Here is a 19889-nt window from a genome sequence, read left to right on the forward strand (position 1 = left end):
CTAGAAAGAAGTAGCAAATATGCATGTTTTGGTCTTAAATTGTTGGTGTAGACAGTTCTTTCACTTTTCAGCAACAAAACAAGCATTGTAAGATAAGTTTTGAGAACATGATAGCTGAAATATAAATTAACTGGATTACCATTAAGACTTGGAAAGAACTATTATTCATTCTCTATATGTTAGCCAGATCCAGATGCAAAAGCAAGTGCAACATCCACACAATGCATGTAGCTATGACATGTTGCTATTAAGAACAACATAAGGCAACACAAAAGGTGGTATTTTGAGAATTCATGTAGTTTTTTTCAACTGCTGATACCACCAAAAAAAAAAAAAAAACAAACAAAAGCCAACACCAAAACCAACCAAACCAAATTTCAGTAGTTGTATTTAAGCTCTTTATGTCTCATTTAAAAGTTGTTTAGTTATAAACCAATCTCAGATTTGTTATAAAGCAAAACATTAGAACTGAGTACCAACGTAGTTTTGTTGCCACATACTCAAACCATAATCTTAGTAATTCTTAAAAGCACTACCTCCTTCCAGAGAATGAGATATTCTATTACAGAACATAATGGGCAGAAGATCATTTAACAGCAAAACTGTAGGTTTTGCTGTACGGGCAAATTTTCACTACAGGTAACAACTGCCACAGGTTCCTGGCAGCTTTCTTTTTTCATAACATAATCCTTATGGAACCCTATGGTTAGAGAATTTTAACTGTATTTACAATGCAAGTCATACCTCAAATAAATCATAACCCTCAGCTTCCACCCTGTCGTATGGTCGGATGATGCCATCTTCACGAATGAAACGTGGAGGACGGAGGTTGGATACTTCTTCAGTTGATTCTGCCACCCTGCAATAGACAATAATTCTGAGTTTCAACAATACATCTTTAAAAGCCCCCCTTTCACTTGCCACGTAACCCTCTTGCACTTCCTAGGTATTCTACATGTGTAGACAGTAAAAACACACTTCTAATAATAAATCCAAAATAACATTGGTCAACTAGACAGCTACAGACTAATTTGTATAAGTCTACTCCCAACCATGGATAATTTACTAAGGGTTCTCATGTTTATTAACACATGCTTAAGTTCCCTTTAAAACACAAGAAGCCCACGATGTGCACTGCTAACCAAATTTCAAACTGGCAAACAATTGCAGTGGTTGATTTTGTTAGAGCAAGTGTAAGTGCCACCTAGCTATCTTCATTGAGCATTACACAAACCTAACCTTAAAAGTAAAGTTTACACAAGATCTTTTAGTTACTTTCTGATCAAGGGAGGGAATGACAAGAGAAAACTGAGTAGTTATTGATTACCTGCACTCCAACACTGCAAGATGTATTTTGAAGCAGCAATTTTCAAATCATTAAAATACATTCATTAGAGGCTACTTCACATCTCTCAACCCCATCTATCCTAGTGCATACTGTACTTGCTACAAACAGTTGTGTGTTACCACTGGACCACTTTACCACCTGGTACCCAGTATATGGAGATTAAGTACTTCAGAAGTTCCTCCTGACATTTTACCTTTGAATTCCCTGGAAGGTACTGCTTGCCATATCTACAATGCCTCCTGTGGGGCGGGCTACCACCCCTACAAGCCCCTTTCCAATGCCTTTAAAGAATCCAGCTGCACCTTCTTTTTTAGCTCCTTTAAAAAAAAAAAAAAAAGAAGAAAAAAGAAAGAACATAAATAGTTTTAAAAACATAAAACATAGAATAAAACTATTACTGCTCCAGGCTGCATAAGAACTGGTCTGTATGGTGAACAACCCACAGCAATTCATCATGTACTATCCACTTACAAAAAAAACCTTCTCCATGAGAAGTCATACATAGCTTCCTTGTCTGCTCAAACACACGGCTATTCACTTAACACCTTACCAGCCTCTGAAACCAGCATAACTAAGATGTTAATCCCTTCCCACTGGAAGCCCACTTTCACTCCAGACTGTAGGCCAAAATACTAATTTTTATACATGGATAGGTGGAAAATAATAACAAAATAATCTAAAGACGCTAAGAATGCAGAGGTACAATGGAAGTCAACTATTTCTATCTCAAAATTACATCTTTCTGCACATATGTTACTACAGAAAAGCCAAGACAATGTTTAGAAAGCATGTCTGCCCATCCACCAGTGAGAGAAGGACTACACCTCAAAGTATCTCCCAATAAAGATAAAATACAATACAGTTACAAGTAACTTCTAACATTTAAATCACTTTGACATGAGTTTTAATAAGAGGCATTTTATCTTGGGTTTCTTCATCATCTGTCATACTGATAAGGTGACTGTGTTCACAAAAACATATACTGATCTCAGACATAAAATCAAATATGTTTTTATAGATTGCTCCAACCTTGGGAGTCTCCAAAGACCTTCTCACTTGTTGCTTTTTAATCTATTATTTTTAGTGGCTTTTTCTGTCTTCAAACAGTAAATTGGGTACTACAGCAGGCCTAACAAAATATATCATGAAGATACATTCACCTTTCCTTAATTCATACCAAGGCTGAAAAGGTGGCAAGCCAAGAACAGCTAGGAACAGATTTGAGTAAATCATCACATAGAGTCACATTTAAATTAGAAATATAAAGATGATCTTGCTACACCTTATCCATACTTGGTTTAATATTTCTTAAAATTACAAAGTAAATTAGAACGTATTGGGAAACCAATCAAGCAGTGCTGTGCAGCCTTAGTGCTTACCTTCTACAGGCTTCGTGATTATGCCAGTCACACCTCCAACAACACCCTAAAATGAAGGAGATAATTATGCTCCTACAGAGAAACAGGAATGTTGTAAATCCAACTAGGTAACCAGTTGTCTCTCATCCTTCATTTTAGAACTTTATGATGAAGTTCAACGTCAGAAACACTGTTTGGCTGGGGTTTTGGTTTTGTTCTTTTTTACTTTAACATTTTAAGAAAATTATAACTGAGGGAAAGAAGAGAGGGAGAAAACTTAAAATGGGTGAATCAACATTTATGCTAGCAAGAAAGACCAATAGATGTTTTGTACAGCTGTCAGTCTTGCAATAATTAAGAAAATCACTATTTCACTTTCAGAGCTAACAGGAAACTGCAAAAATTCCAGTCATAAGTGAGCGATACCACATATTCAAGATAAATTAACATCAAATAACTTCTGAAATACTTTAAAGGTCAAGTGTTTTAATGACACTAAGGCAGAAAACTAAAACTCCAGTGAGGTTAACTTTCAAATTCACAGCAAACAGTATCAGAAACAATGACTTATAATTATTTAGAAATACGTTGACTGCTTTGATTTGAAATGGAAAGTAATAGAATTTATTAGAAGACTTAAATGGCACTCAGGTAATACAGGTCTCTCAGTAATGGTTTACATGATTAGATATAAGTAGCTCTTCCCTGTGAGGGTGGCGACACACTGGCATAGGGCGGCCAGAGAAGCTGTGGCTGCTCCATCCTTGGCAGTGTTCAAGGCCAGGTTGGACACAGGGTTTGGAGCAACCTGCGCTAGTTGAAGGTGTTCCTGCCTGTGGCAGGGGGTTGGAACTGGATGAGCTTTAAGGTCCCTTCCAACCCAAACCATTCTATGATTCATGATCCTACTTAACACTTTAAGTAGAAATAGATGTGACCTTTCAGGAACCTGAACGGGTTCCTGATTCAGATTAAATAAAAATAAAAATAAAAATACAGGAGCTGAACAGCTTCTATTTCAGAAAAATGTCTCCAACCAAACGCAGTACTCCCCTTTATACACATTCCACTTGCTTTATGTTTACTTGAAGTCAAGGAAACCTAGCAGTTTTTATAAGACCTCAGCATAGAGAAAGCCATTCCCGGTATGTAGCACATGCCCAGAGCTCCTAATTCCAATTGATTTTAATAACAGAACTGACTGCAAAGTAAAATAAGGGCCCAGTTGCTTTAATTAGATAAAACATTCACTGAACATGGAAAACTACTTGTTTATTTATGTCATGGGAAAAATTAGTACTACTTCCTACACATTTCCTTTCTGAGACCCTACCTTCAATTCCCTCAGGTCTACTAAAAACACAAACACTGAAGCTCCTATAAATCAACTGCCTGTTTGTCCCCTGTATTTAGCTCATGAACTGATAAAGAAAACTTCCTTGCTTGTAATTTTCAAGCATGAGTTAAGGGTTGGCACATCGTTATCTCAACTCCAAATTCCTACCCGTAACAAGCCTTTTCCTCCTTTTGCCAGGCTGTCACCAAAGTCTTTCGGCTGCCGACCCATTTCCTCTCTTCGTTTCTGCTGAAACTCTTTATCCATAGTAATAGCAGCCAAACCTTTTCCAACAGAACCCGTGATCCTAGACACCACTCCTGCTGCACCACCTGATGGAAATAAAGTCAGAAAGCAAAAGTCACTGTTTTACACAATTTAACAGCAAGCAACACGCAAGAAACCACAGAGCTCAGTGATTTTCTTCCATACTCAGTTTAGATAATCCAAATTATGCTGTGTAACTACCACATGCTGTCCCTGTGAAAACTCCAGAATCTAGCCTGAAATCCATAAATGCAGCAAAAGGTAACTCTTTAAATCACTTCAGTACATGTTATACACCATATTGGATGGAATAATATTTTCCATCATTACCATAAACACATAGCTAAATAAAAATCTAAGGCAACTGTAACAATAGCTGCTCTTAAGAACAGTTCTTGGGCTTCTCCAGATATTTTAGGACCATTAGAATTATTTTCCTTATTCATCCACAGCATATTACAAATGCCTCCCAGTTTGCTTGCTCAGTCTGCAAGACAGACATTTAGACAATCTCAAGTAAGATAGGTATGAATGATATATCATGACTACTGGCAACAGTAACTGACAAACACTCATCAAAAAATATCACGTTGATATGTTAAAAATATAACTTTGCTTCAAAATAAGAAAAAAAAAAGCAATCCATGAGTTAATCTGTGAGATACATACCCACTGTGTGCCCCAGAAGACTTCTAACACCAATTACAAAGCCTTCAGCAAACTCTTCAGGTCCTTGAACAGCACCCTAAAAATCAAGTTTATTAGTAATAGCAGAAAACCATACATTTATGAATCTGTTTCAAGAAAAACTAGCAATTCATTTACATTGATGAAAATAAGGCCATCTGAATAAGTTATTCAAGTTAACATACAGAATTACTGTTTTCTTAGTTGTTGAAGGTGCAGAATACAGTGGCAACAAAACCACAACCCTACCAGTACATTCAATCAGCCTACTATTCATACACAGTTGAAAAATCAGGAAGCTATACCTGGAATGGCTCATAGAAGAAAGCTTCAACTCCCTCAGACAAGCCTCTGATTAAGCCAAATGGATTTCCAAGAACATCTAACCCAAGTACAAGAACATACATCTGTTTCAGGAACTAAAGAAAGAAAAAAAGAAGGGAAAAACAAAAGCAGTGTTACTATTTATTGTTACACACAGTTCCATGCTAGAACCCATGGTAAACTTTTTACTTTACTACCCAAGTAAGGTGTTACTCAACTAAGTATCCCTACTAGAATGAAGACAGGCTTAGGCAACAGATGCAATGTATGTGTGGGTAACTACTAGAATACTTTGGTGAACAGAGATATACATAAAAAGAACAGAAGCAATCACATTGTCAGGACACTTCTGTATTTATGTTTTCATAATGTGCCACCAGATTCCTACTTCAGCACCATGAAATACAAAATTAGTAGCTTTTAGAGGTACTCACCTTTTCCTTCTTATTTTCTGCATTCTGTAAGACACCTAAAATCTTATACAAAAGCTTGATAAAATAAGCTTACTTGTTCACTGTAATGTCTGATAACCCTCTTCATCAGCTGGTCTCTCTTGTAGAACTGATATTTAATTTCAAAGAAGGCAAGCCTGAAAGACAAGTAATCACATGTTAGTTATAGATACCCTTCCTCCTTCTAAATAGTTCTCTTTCCCTTCAGATAATCCTGAAGCCCTATTCTCTTAAAAATGAGCCCAAGCCCTACCTTCCCTCCACTCCTCCCTTTTCCCAGTGGCTGCACACATTTATACTAGAGTCAGTTTAGCATTGACACACTTATTAAAAGCATAGTATCTTTTTTAAAACCAAACTTCATTAGCTTACTTGAAAATAAGATCATCCACATCTGTTAGAGTAGCTCCAATACTTTTCAACAGCAAATTCAGAGAATGGATGGCTATCATCTCTTCCCCTTTATCTGAATCTTCTCCACCAGAAGCCAGAGAGAGACTCAAATGCAGCTGTCATGACAGAATTAGTAAAATGAGACAAGTGAAGACAAAAAGATACATGGCAGACAGGCTGTGTGGTGCATATGCAGTAGCGAAACAGTGATAAAGTGGTTTTACTTGTCCTGAGGAAACGTATAGTTTCAACAAACATGTTTGAACTGAGAGTGATATAACTTCCATAACATATGTACTTATTACTATTGCCCTAGAGAAGAGACAGATTGCCCTAGCTTTTCTCGTGTTTGCACCTGTAAACTTCATGTAAACACTGAGAGAAATTACATGTTAAATAGGTGGAGCCTAATTTCCAACACAAGTTATATTTTGAGTTCTGATTTATTTAACTAGCTTGTGTGGATTTTTGCAAATAGTCATGCTTTGGGGGAAATACGTGAATTTTAGCACTGCAAAATGAGATCTCTTAGTGTGGATGAGAAACTCATTTTTCTTAGGGGCGGAGAGGGCATTACCCAGTGGTTTAAAATATTAAGACAAGTCACTGAAGTAAGGTGAAAAAAACAGGAGAAAAAGAAGCCCAAGCCCCTTCCTGTACTTAACAGTTAGTAAGTACATCCAGACACTTCACATAAAGATATAAGAGAGACTTAAAATTATAACCATTTCTTCAACAACTTCAACCATTAAAATGCCACAATAGTGTCTTGTTCCTATAGCATTTTCCCTGGTTTCACATTCTTAAGTTTATAAGCACAATCCTATATGAAAAAAAGCAATAATAGGGAAATCTAAGGGTATCGTAACAGATATCAAGTGAAATAACTACAAAGTTGAAAAAAGTGCTGGAATTTCATCATCTGTATTGAGGTCTATGCCGGTCTTGTGTATCTTCAATGAAAAGAAAAGTGATTTTTTTTTCCTTCAAATTCCTATTCAAGCTGATAGGGGATCATCATGTTGATTCAGAACAATGAGTAGTTACTGATGATCGACCTTTCTTGCTCTGAAAAATCAAACTGGTTCAAGATAGACATGAAGACAAGCCCCCAGGAAAGTGTATTTTATTACAATTTATCACATATCACCTTCAGGTCAGCATTTTATCTAGCTTTCCTCATTCTTATACCCATTGACTCTTTTGACTTGGTGGTGGTTAAGGGTGCATTGTCATTCATGGGCAACTAAAAGTTTTCCAGCAAAGTATTAAGTTCAAGAAAATGTAAACATAGCCAGCATGAAGACCTCGATTATCCAAAGATTGATCTGAGGATGTATTTAAGAAATTGAGAGATCATTGTTATAAAGTATTTTATTAATCAAAAGTCCCTCTATTACATACCTTAACTGGAGAAATGTGGAAATGTTCAAAGAAGCTGAGCATTGACAGGTCTGTTAGGGAAGACTCCATTAGTTCGGTGTTAAGAGCCTCCACATCTTGCTGAATTAATTTAGACTTTTAGTAAAAAAAGAAGAAAAAACAGAATATTATCTCAGCAAAATACATGTAATATAATTAATAAAATTCTATGTAAATTTATATAAAATATACAAATATAAGTAAACAGCAGAAATAATAGTCAAATGTAAAAAAACTTGCCTAACTAGTTAAATAGCCAACATCTCCAAAACTAGAAATAGACTAACTACTTCTGTATACTTGATTATAACTGTACTAATACGTTTCTTTAATCCAAGGGTAAAATGAACCAACCAACAACCCCACAAAAAAAACCCCACAGGAACCACATACAACAATTCCTGCATGACTTTCCATTTTATGCTTTATGACTTCATATGCCCTTAAATTGTTCAATCACGCAGGTCTCTCTTCTAAATTAATTTAGAAATATTAGTGAAGTAACTCACTTCCTGAGGGTCTTTGCATTTTTTGTATTTCCTTACAAAATTAGAATTTTTATACAGTACATCCAAAGATACAACTTCAACGAAAAAGAAACTTATATGAATGACTCTCCTACACACACTAGAAACAAATGTGATCTTTCTGAATACTACCCACCTATATAAGAACTAATTTAGAGTCATGAAAATCTGTTCCTTCTGCTCTCTCAAGACAAAAGACAGTGCAGACTGACATTTAGAAGTACATTCTATAAACCCTTAGGTTATTGCATGTCACCTGTAACACATTGTAGCCACAGCTGAAACAAGTGTGTCAATCAATGAAACATTAAAAAGAACAGAAAACAGTTACACATATCCAAGCAGAACAGTTACTCAAACTTGCCACTTGGTAATGTTCACAGCCAATGTAACAGAAATAACCAAAGCTTCACTGACAGTTACCTCACCATGTCCCTTTAGTCCCTCTTGTCAAATGCAACATTCACTCATTTAACCCGAATTTTCAGAGAATTACAACACTGCTACTATAAAGGCCCTGTTCTGCAAGAATCAGTTTCTCTCATACGTTACCCGTTGTCTTTCAGCTTCTGGGTCTGTAGATGGGGTGAAAAATTCACTAAGTGCTCCTAAAAATCCTTGATCGATTTTCAGAGCCATTTCCTGGATGAGAACCATGAAGTACCTAAAATGGGAAAAAAGAAACCGTATATAATTATAGAAGTTTAACTTAACTATCACTTATTTACCCTTTGTAACTCGAGCTTTGTTATGCAGTGTTGCATATTAAGACATCCAATCTACAATATCAACTATTTACAGTTAGAAGGGCTTACCAGCCTCACAAAGCTATATATTACTGTAGATTATTCATATCCTAACACTATCAAAATTATCATAAAATACTAACCATCACCATATACTTATGTTCATACATTATGATTTTATATGCTCCATGAATAATATTACCTAAACAGCATATTACTTCTTATCCAACTGCCTCTCTCCAAAAATCCTATTATAGAATATTTCTTTCATTGAAATTCACCATCCTCAAATCTCCTTTCCCTAATAGCTGGATATAGATACTTGCATTAGAAACAATCAGCATAATGTTTTTAATTCATTTTTGGTACAAAAACTCCAGACACAACTATATTAACTAAAGAACATACATTTCACAATAGAACATACTGTACTAATGTAATGGGCTTCATTAGAGGCTGTATGAGCTGTCTGTTATTAGAGCACCCAATAAACCCGGTACTGTATGCCAAACAGGCAGACATGCATCTTGTAGCACAAGACTGGATACAAGGAGGAATAGATTTGACATAAGGAGGAAATTCTTTCCTGTTAGGGTGGTGAGGCACTGGAATAGGTTGCCCAAGGAGGTTGTGAATGCTCCATCCCTGGCAATGTTCAAGGCCAGGTTGGACAAGGCCTTGGGTGATACGGTTTAGAGCGAGGTGTCCCTGCCCATGGCAGGGGGTTGGAATTTGATGATCTTAAGGTTCCTTTCCAACCCTAACTATTCTATGATTCTAAGAGGAAAATCGCCTGATTACTATGTAACTTGCATAACAGCTCACTTCATGTGGTTGCTCCTGACTTTCTACAAGCAAGTTTCTTTTCGAATGACATTTTTATTCACTGGGGATGTTTAAAAATTCAATCCAGAGACAAGAATTGCTTGGATATGAGAATGTGAACTTTAAAACAAGGTTCACTTCAAAAATGCATTGTCTCTCAAACTGTACTACAACCCACTGCTCAACTCACTTGAATTGCAGTACTTTGCTGTATTCGTTGAATCTAGTAATGACACTGATGTCAATGAAGGGTTTTGGTTCTAAAGAGGAAAAAAAAAAAAGAATTTAAGTATACACAAAAATTATATTGCCATGTTACTACTTTCAGTGCTGAATAAACCTCATTCTCTTACCTGAATCCAAAGCAATTGACTTGGGAGGGGCTACAGGGTGAAATACAACAGGAAACATCGATCCTGGTAATTGGTTATCAACCTAAAAATTATTACATAATTACAGTAATATTTTAATGACACCATAATCAAAGACCATTTCCATCTTAGAAGACTTGAGGCTATATAGATTGTATTCAAAAGCCACCTCATTCTTATTTTGTGGGAAAGAAACAAGAGGAAGAGGACTACTCTCATTATTTTGGAATGTTACCTATTCAATTATAAAAGGTCAGACGGTTCAAAGTGTTGTACAAGGGATGCTTTCACAAGTTAACACTCACAACGATTCATTTAGAGGGTCTGCAGCTGATGGCATACATTGGCTAGAAGGGTGACAATTACCTTAAGGCAAAAATTAAATTGCAGAAGATAGAAGAAAAAAGGAAGCTCTTCCCATCAGCAAATCAGGAAAAGGTTCAGTGCTGCCCTCCCTCAGGAGACTCTGAAGTGCAGCAAATGCAGCTGACAATGAGAATGATGATGGTTTCTCACCCTCATTTTCTTCTGGTACCAAAAACTTCTCACTATTACCTCCTCAAGCAATTTACTGGTTAATTTAGCAACACCATTAGTACTGACTGGAGTATGCTAAGCCCTGCAAGTGTTGTACATTAAGTCACTGGTAATATTACATGCATATATATTATTACATACTATTTTTAAGTATTTAAATCTCTATTTATTTTCCATCAGACAGGTAGCTTTTTTTTTTTTCTGAACCTCTAGATACACTCTCTAGAATAATGGTACACAACTACGTACAGGAGTGAGCTTTTTGTTTGATTTAAAACACTGAAACACTATCTTTTGAAATAAACTTTTATCACAGCACCCTGCTTTATATTTACCCAGTTTTGTGTATTTCTTTTTCCCATACTACTCACAAAATCCTGGAATGGCAGTTCTGCAGTACTTCATAAATTTCTAGCTCTTCTGCTACTCTGATGCAGTGAGCAGAGCACCACATATGTACAATTTAGAGATACTTCCTCATAGGAACCAAATGCCTTAAAGTGTCTGTTCAGTTTAGAGAACATGATGGAAGATGCGGTACCTGCAGCCAATACAATTGCGCCCGTAAGCTTCTTTGATGAGGCGACTGCTTGAATTCCACCTTAATTCCTGGCAAGAAGTTGCGTCGGATGCTGCATCTGACTGGGAGGCGCATTTCCATTGGAACCTTACTAAAATTCACCTAAAATATAAGAAGGCAGAGCTGATGCAGCTTAATAAAAGAAATAATAAAATGTTATGTTACTAGTGAACAGACGAGCAAATAAAACCTGTGGTTTTCCTTATTTCACGATCACACGGCTACTGATTTACTCAACCCAATTATCCTCATGGAAAGGAAGAAAAACCACAAGTTACTCCGATGAGCACATTACACTACAACTTTACGTGCCCCAAGCAGGAACCTCTGTGTCATCTTAACGACTATTTCTTTATGAGCTACATGTTACACCGGCATAATAATTAGATATTTACATGCAGCTGAGTACTTTCCCGACTGATGCTTTTACCCTGATCCTGAGAAGCAAAAGGAAAAACCTCTCATTTATTCCGAGTCAAATGTAATGACTTATATATACAAAGTTTTGATACGACATAGTTCAAATGCACTACTGCAATGTACAAAACTTCAGTTTTCATTTAACTGGGGCACCCATGTTTTTCAAATGAAAGGATAATATTGAAAACAAGGCTGATTATGGTACTGTGAAATGCCTGTATTTTACTTAGCCATTTGACCATGTTACATTTATGCATGGAATACAGGCATGTATAATTAATTATCTGGAAAATTTCAGCTAAGTGAATTAATTTCCAGAGTCTTTGAGCACTATAGCCCCTTTCATTACACCAAGTCATGGGAACTGCAGCTTACTAAGAAGCTAAACCCAAGATTCTGCAAGAATTTAAGTTACATCCCTGAGAACACAGGTTCACTACTAACATGCACACACCAAGCAATTTTTCTACCACACAAAAGCAAAGCTCTTTGAGATTCTTTCTTCATAATAGAAGTCTCCAAAACACCTCAATACTGGCTCTGCATTGCCTCCATGCCAAAATATTCTCCTGTGTACAATGTGAAACTATTCCAAAAAGAGCTTGCTTTTTCTCGCACTTCTGTTAAAGCACCATCTATCCTTACTTAGCAGCACAGAAGTCTGTTTTAAGGGTTACACATATTCTGCAATCATTATAACTCTGAAACCTCAGAACATACCTCAACATTGCTGTCTAGTTTATGCCAACCTGGAGTTTGGGAAGCAGTCTTACAAAGATACTTCTGATAGGCTTGTTCTAACAGATTTATTTGCTTTTGATTAAATGGTTTCCACTTTTGCTTCTGTTTCTGTTCCCAAACAACACCAGAACTGCAAAACAAATAATAAGGTTAATAGTTTAAAAGTAGTGAAACCTTTCCTATGCAAAACTATTGTTTACTATTTTTTAATAGAACCTAAGAAAGAAGGCAGTTAAATCCTATATATTCAAATTGCACAACAGGAATAAAGGCAGAACTTTATTTTACATTAAAAAGATTTATTTATATTAATATCATTTGAAAGATATCGCTTTCAACTGAACTGTACTGCTAACATTACAATATGTTGTCTAATTTTGATTATTCAAAGGAATGGTTAGGACCCCATGTGCAGTACCTAGTAATTCCTATATAGGAGATTTCTTTTTTATTTTCATTGTTAACAAGAGAAAGTCCAAGACTATGGATTGACAAGTTTATTTCTTGATCAGGCTGCTCCAGCTCCTCTGCTTGTCGTGCTTTAGAAACTAATGCAACATCATCTGTGAAAAGTAGCACTCGTTGGCGTCCATCCAGGAAGGACACCCAGTGTATCTGAGTATTTGCATTGTAAGGGAATTGGCCACATTCATCCTGTATGGGGAGGGGAAAAAAAAAAAAAGAAGTATGTATATACATACATAAAGCATATCACAGGAGTAAATTCATGAAGCATTGAACTCCAAGGAGTTCAGCTGTGAGAAACCAAATCCATTCCCATTATAACTAAAATACAAACTTGCTTTCCTGTCCCTACTTTTAACTACCAACATTCTCAGTTTTCTTAACTCTGCGCCTCGTCACAGAAAAAGCAAGCCACCTCTGAATTCAGAGTTTGGTAAAAGGTGCCAGAGGGGAGCTATTTAGAGACAGACACACAGGACTTTATTTAGCCTACTGGCCAGTTAAGTAAGAAAAATATCTTTCTCCATCAATACTTGCTTCTCCATTCTTTAACCAAACACTTGTGTCCAGTCTTACCCTAGATTTACTTCTGCTCCTAGGTATAGATTCCCTCTTTCCCCCACTCATTTTCTATCTAGATCACTGTTCTTTTACCCCCACTTCATTCATTTTTCTATTTTAATATTGCACAAGTTAGAAACACCAAAATAGCTCTTAGTGAGCTACTCCATGCAAGCATTCCCCATAAGAACAGAGAGTCACAAACAGCAGGGTTTTTCTCCATCTTCAGGGAAATTCTTTAGCCAAATGTAGCACTGCTAGGCAACTGCTGAATTACTCATGCTCTTTACTACTCAGATACGTCCACAGCTCATACACTTTATCCTTCTTCTTTCATATACAAGAAAACCATAGAGAAAATGCAGGTTGCAGTTTGGCTCCAGTCCTTCAATTACATTAATCTAAACATCTAAAATCTAGCTAATTGAGAATAGGTTCAGAAGTCTCTCACAGGACAAGTGAGACACAAAGTTACTCAAGAAGCTTTCTCCCAGCTAATTTTAACCTTGTTATAGTCCTAGATTGGTTCAGCATTTACTTCTCCCCTTCTGAAATTTACCTTAAGCAGGTCATGTTCACCAAAATTTTGGGAGTAACCCCAAATCAGTTTTCTTGTTTTAGTTGGATCTGTCCATGCAAACAGGCATACTTGCTTGGGTTTCAATTCCATTTCCTCTTGTAATCCACTGCAAGTTCAAAAAAAATGAGTAAAATGACAGCATTCCTTGGTTAAGACCACTAATTGAAGTGGTGCAAGGAGATCACAGCACTCTACCCCTCCAGCCTTCTAGGGTGAGGCATGAACAGCCGAGGGTATTCACTCCAAGGAAGTGAACTATGATCTCTACTCCCCCTTTATTCTCTGGAAAACTATGAGACTTCTTAAAAGTAGACAAAATTATTCTCTAAAATAATACAATAAAGAAAAGGGCTTTTTCTATTTTTCAAGGTACCATAATGGTAGAGAACTACTTTCTTCACAAAGGATGCCCCCTGGTTAAACAACCAAAGGTGAATTGCTTCTTTCACATACCTCTGCTTGTATCTGAGAGAGTCCCATGAAGTATGGTTAACAATAAGAGCTGGAGCAGCTCCCTCATGGTAATCTGAGAAGCTTATGACAGTAGAATGCTCAGAAACATTCACATCTACCAGCAAGCCCCCGTTCTGGAGAGAAAGTTAGAAAGAAAGTTCAGTATTTGTTCTAGACATAAACTGAAGATGGAACAGACTAAACTTATTTTTACATCAGTCTTTCAGTGGCCTTTCATAAATCAAAAAAGGAAATGTACTCTACATTATCAAGTAACCATAAGCTCAAATACATTGGACACTGTCCTAAGACAGACATCAGGCACATCCACATACTGATTTAGCTTCATTGAAAAATTATATTCAGATTATATCATTTTTAAGAATTACTTTATTTGCCTAAGTTCAGTAACAAGTAGAGGCAAATACACCCTTCAGTTTCTGTTACAAAACTTGACATTCTATTTAAAACCTGCTGTTTCCTGCATGCTCCTTAAAAATCTGAAAGACTACTCTAGACAAACATTTTAGTCTTTAAAGGTACAATAAACGTAACAATAACTGATCACTGAGCAGAAAAGTTCTGTCGATTAAAACCCTAAACAAATCATTCTTGAGTCTTTCTTCTAATGGCTTTCAAGATCCTGCTTTCTTCCAGTATATTTGCAAGATATTTCCAAGATACATATAGCATAATATTTCTCATTTGCTTATACAAAGGAGGCACCTCATGCTTTCGCTTTCATGCTAGGCTAGGGTAAGTTTTGAAATTATTAAAATTGAATCATAAATTATTTCAGCCATGAACTGTGTCTCCCATGTATTACCTTATCAAGAAATCAAAAAATACATTCTATTTTAGGATCTTTACACCAACTGAAAGCATCTAAGAAATGTCCTAAGCAAAAGAACACATTAGAGGTAGAGTATTCCGTTTTTAATTCAATAGCAATAGAGCTGTTCAGCTTCTTATAAGCTTGTCAAAACAAAATGAGTACTTCCCACAGCTATGAAAACATTAACAACATTGATTCCAACATTTTTTATGCAACAGAACTGAAGTGCACTGCACCAACAGCTTAAAGCACAAGGCTGCAATCTTGATCACCCTGGTGAGTCAAGCTTTCCCAAGTTCAATATCACAGGGCTAAAATGAAGTATTAAAACCAGACCCCAGAAAGCCAGTCTCACCAATTCTTCCAGTCTCAGCAGAGTACCATTATCCTGGGCTTTAAACAAGAATGGTCTGGATGTGCTTTCATAGCCAACTACTCGTACACAAAGTTCACCAGATGAGCTTTCAGGCCAAAATGGAAGACACTGTAAAACAAGAAACATGCATGACTTCATAGTTCGTATATGTTCAATATAATAAGCCAACAGTAAACCAAAGTCTTGTGGGACTAAACCTATTTCGCATGCCTTAGTTCTTACCTCAGTACCTACCGATTAACAGCTCATCTACCTTTAGTAAATTATTTAAAATGAAAGACTTGATGAATTCACTAACAAATGCAACCTGTGCTATTTAAATTTCCTCTGAGATGTGAAGTATCCATATCCTGCCATCAGAAGTGACAGCGCTTCTGTAAGAGCTGCTTTTCCATAAGTGACAGCTAGAGACCATTTGTCTACAGTAACTTCCGAAGGAAAAAACCAAAAACATTACCTCTGAAGCTGAGATATAATTCCATTTATTAGTTGGAAAAGACCCATTAGGACCAATTTCTCCAACTTCTAGTTCCAGTGAAGATTTGTTTGCTATTGTGTAGAATGGAGTGAAGGTAACTATCCTGGTAAGATTAAAAGTACTCATCTTGATGCTAACCCCCACCTGTTGAACAAGGACAAATCGACCAATCAATCAACAAGCTTAAGAGAAAAACAAGGATGGAAAACAAGAAAAGCCAACATTTCCTGTAAGTACAGACTAACATACTTTCCTGTAAGTACAGACTAACATACAACACTCCTGTTCTGAACAACTGCAACAGAAGAACCAAACAACATGCAGTAAATGAGCAAACTACGCAACACAGTTAACGCAGTGGCAAACAAACACTTTTAGCTGTAGCATTTTCTAGCTGTAGCATTTTTAGGGAGAATCCAACAAGAATGCCTCTACAGTAAATCAAGACAACCTAAAATGATCATATCATGAGAGATCAGTTATAAAATATACGGAAACACAACACCCCACATATCTGCATAATATTATAAAGTAGATCCTTTAATTGTGCTTAATTGTGGAAATGTGGCCTTAAACAAGGCTGCTGAGTGAAGACCTAAACACTTGCAAACAATTTGGAATTTTGGATATGAATTCTCACATCCACTACACGAGTTCTCCTCTGTCTAATAGTATACATTTAGGGTATAAACCACATGTTTAGGAATTACACTGGAATGTTTGCTGGTCAAACTGCTTGTCACCTCATGCAGACCTGAATGGCTGGGGCATAAAACTTATTACCCTAGATGTTAAATACCGTTATGATTTAAAAGCACTGCAAGTAGTGAAACAAAGGCCTTAAGGGGAAAAAGAAGACAAGCCAAAAGAACCCCACAAAACACAGAAAACTATCTTACCAAATAGTCCATGTTATTAGCTGGACACCTGACACATCCGTAGCTTCCTACAGTATCAAGGGAAAAGCTACTGGACCACGTGCTAGTTGAAATACATAACTGGATCTACACACAAAAAAGAACAACATGGAAAGTACTTCAAAAAACTAATTTTAGTTGACAAAGAAGAAGAAAGCAGCAGCCAAATAAAAGTCTACAGATTTAAATACTACCTAAAAATCCCCTTAAGCTAAATGTGTGCTTCCCCTTGCAGCAGGATTTTACACCACCACCACCACAACCAACACCTAAAATAAGCATACCTTATTTTTACTGAAAATATTTTTCTTTTTAAAGGAGAACAAAACAATATCTCTGTAGTCTGCTGGATGCTTCACATGAGTGTCTTCAGCTCGATACTGGAGAACACGGGAAGTCTTGTTGATTATCCAGTAAGGACTGAACACAGACAAGATCACGCGGCTTCCAATTCGCCTTGTGTGTATATAAATATCCACAGTCATCACTGTTGCAGAATGGGATGTGAAACACACAGAAAAAAATTCAGGCATCCCACTGCAGATTTTAAGATGCCCATTCCAGTCTCGGCCTTGGTATTTCATCAACACAAGCTCCATTATTTCGCCATTGATTCTGGAATGAAAAACATCTGCAGCACTCCCTTCCATCAATTCACGACCTTCTGCTGTACCCTGTAGCCAAATTAAAAGAGGCAGATGAAGTTTTTAATCTATGAAATTTAGGTATTAAAAAACCTGCATTTTATTCTTTATGTTTTGGATACCTTGGTAACACATGTCCCAGTTTCTAGTCTCTTTCATTAAGCCTTATCCTAAGAAAAATTAGGGATCAATTGTACTTCTCTTGCAAAGTAAAGACTGCTTAATTCTGGATTTCAGGAAGGCAAACTAGTCCCAGTCCCTTGTCATCGTTCCCTCCCGTTCTCCTCCATGATTTCCAGTGGATTTTGGCAATGAGTTCTTATTTATATACTTACAATACTGCCTGCAACATGGAATTGGACAGTTCTGCAGATGTACAGCCAAGACTTTTCACATTAAGTAACACCCAAGGCAGAAAGCTGGCAACTGTGCCATACTGTTTGATAGCACAGCTTTCGTCAGGCAGTAGCATCTAACAACAACAGCTTTCCTAATTTTTACTGAGAAACAGTGTATTTTATTGTTTTGAATGGTAAGGGATGTGAAGACAATAAGCACATACTCATTTATGGGTACAGTGACTTCACAGAGATTTTACTCTGTTTCTGGTTCCTCAGTCAAGGCACTGGCACTCTGTTCTCCATTCTGTGACTCTGAGTGCTCGAGTACACAGTGAAGGTATGAAAACTGGAAACAGTGCCACTGGGATGTTGAAGAGAAGTGAAAAAAAAAATCTAAATAAATGCCACAGCCAGCTACAGGAGTAGGACAAAATGGAAAAAACTAGGATGATATTCTAAATCCTCACACCTCTTCTGTTTGCTAAAATCACTCAGCTGTCTTAAAAAAAATACTAGATGCTGGAAATACTGGAAGAGAAGGAAAAACAGCCTGTGTAGCATCCCACAAAGAAATGTTCCCATTTGTGCAAGGGAGACCTTACAATAGTCCTTAGTAAAGAATCAGTACCAGAACGGAGAGAAGTTGTGTTTTGTACAGAGAAGAAAAGCTCCAGAGAAGAAAAGCATAAGCTTTTTCTTATGCCTCAACCTGTGAAACAAAAGATATCTTGCAAACCAAACAGGATCTCAGGGAACCGTAAAGGAGAAACACCAGTACAGAAGTCACATTTAAGAAGCAAGACAGTACTGGCCAGGTACACCCAAATTGAAAAGAACTAACCCCTAAAACTCCCAGAATCAATCCATCAGCTAACTCATTTACAATAGAAAATACAAAACCCAACATTCAGTATCTTCCACACTACATTCACATCAACTTGTAAGTAGATACAGCCTTACTTAAAATGAAATAAAGGATTTACAAATAAAACCATGGAATAACTTACCTCAAGTAAGTATCTCAAGGAGTAAGGTAATAGATTCCTCATAGTCAGTGTAGGGTGAAGGTGGATAATGTAGGCAGGATCCCACTCCTCTCCATAAGTTGAAATGAAGTTTAGCTCATCAGGTACAGCAGTTGAGCTGACAATTAGAGGCAAGAAGTTTGTCTCGGTGGCTGGGCACTGTAACAAGCACATTACTTCATTGCTCCTATGTAGCTCTTCCCTCCAGGCAATGTAAGTCGTGGACTCTTTAAACTGACCCTCTAACATTCCTGTTGGCCGAATGTATAGATGACACCTATGGGAAGAATCACAGAGTGAGTAATAGTACACAATAGCTTTGCATTGACAACTAATTGCATTCATTTTAAGACCCATTCAGAAAGGCTTTTGCAGCACACTAATTGCCCAGTAAAGGTAGCATTTTGGGGGTTTTTTTAGCCTAGTCAAGAAGAGGTCCAAGTGCAAATTTAAGCTTCCACATGCTGTATTTGAGCAGTCTCACAAAGCTTAGCCCTCCAGAACAGAAAAGATATACCTGTATGAATGTAAAGGAACATGAAATTCCTCTTCTGGCTTGGATATGCCAATTGGCTCCAGTGACTTGGAGTCTCTAGCCAATTTATAGATCATAAATGGGATGGAGAAATGGTTCTTAATCTAGGATCAAAAAGCATAATTCTAATTACATTTCTATGGTGCAAATTTCTAAAAGCAGAAGTATGAGTAACAACAAGGAAAAAAACATTCGCAGATTTAAACAAACTCTTTTGGAAAAGAGACTTCTGTGCATCTTAGCAAGAAATACAATTCTGATGGAGAATGATATGCAAGTACATGAGAAAACTGCTACTTTAAAGTTAAATGAATTGAACTTAGTTGTAATTGAAGACATGCTTAA

General features: G+C 36.8%; 1 protein-coding gene across 4 annotated transcripts in view; it reads right to left on the bottom strand.

Moving 5' to 3' along the window:
• The window catches only part of VPS13C (vacuolar protein sorting 13 homolog C), an 86858-nt gene that overhangs the window by 8765 nt on the left and 58204 nt on the right, over positions 1–19889 (bottom strand). For 3 of the 4 annotated variants that reach the window (XM_061347594.1, XM_061347593.1, XM_061347595.1), the window contains 23 exons: positions 19527–19648; positions 18992–19286; positions 17284–17673; positions 16982–17086; positions 16062–16226; positions 15584–15712; positions 14394–14527; positions 13920–14046; positions 12753–12988; positions 12314–12464; positions 11135–11275; positions 10039–10120; positions 9876–9945; positions 8667–8778; positions 7570–7683; positions 6145–6281; positions 5828–5909; positions 5302–5415; positions 4979–5054; positions 4211–4374; positions 2728–2773; positions 1542–1665; positions 745–859 (listed from right to left, as the gene is read on the bottom strand). In XM_061347594.1, the coding sequence (XP_061203578.1) occupies positions 745–859; positions 1542–1665; positions 2728–2773; positions 4211–4374; positions 4979–5054; positions 5302–5415; positions 5828–5909; positions 6145–6281; positions 7570–7683; positions 8667–8778; positions 9876–9945; positions 10039–10120; positions 11135–11275; positions 12314–12464; positions 12753–12988; positions 13920–14046; positions 14394–14527; positions 15584–15712; positions 16062–16226; positions 16982–17086; positions 17284–17673; positions 18992–19286; positions 19527–19648 (3231 nt within the window). Of the gene's footprint in view, positions 1–744; positions 860–1541; positions 1666–2727; positions 2774–4210; positions 4375–4978; positions 5055–5301; positions 5416–5827; positions 5910–6144; positions 6282–7569; positions 7684–8666; positions 8779–9875; positions 9946–10038; positions 10121–11134; positions 11276–12313; positions 12465–12752; positions 12989–13919; positions 14047–14393; positions 14528–15583; positions 15713–16061; positions 16227–16981; positions 17087–17283; positions 17674–18991; positions 19287–19526; positions 19649–19889 lie in introns of those variants that run through there. The other variant, XR_009724619.1, reaches the window with a different exon arrangement.

This window comes from Neopsephotus bourkii, unplaced genomic scaffold (assembly GCF_033783945.1).
Source record: "Neopsephotus bourkii isolate Nb327-2 ecotype Australia unplaced genomic scaffold, CSIRO-AGI_Nbou_v1 NB_318, whole genome shotgun sequence".
Taxonomy (NCBI): Eukaryota; Metazoa; Chordata; class Aves; order Psittaciformes; family Psittacidae; genus Neopsephotus; species Neopsephotus bourkii.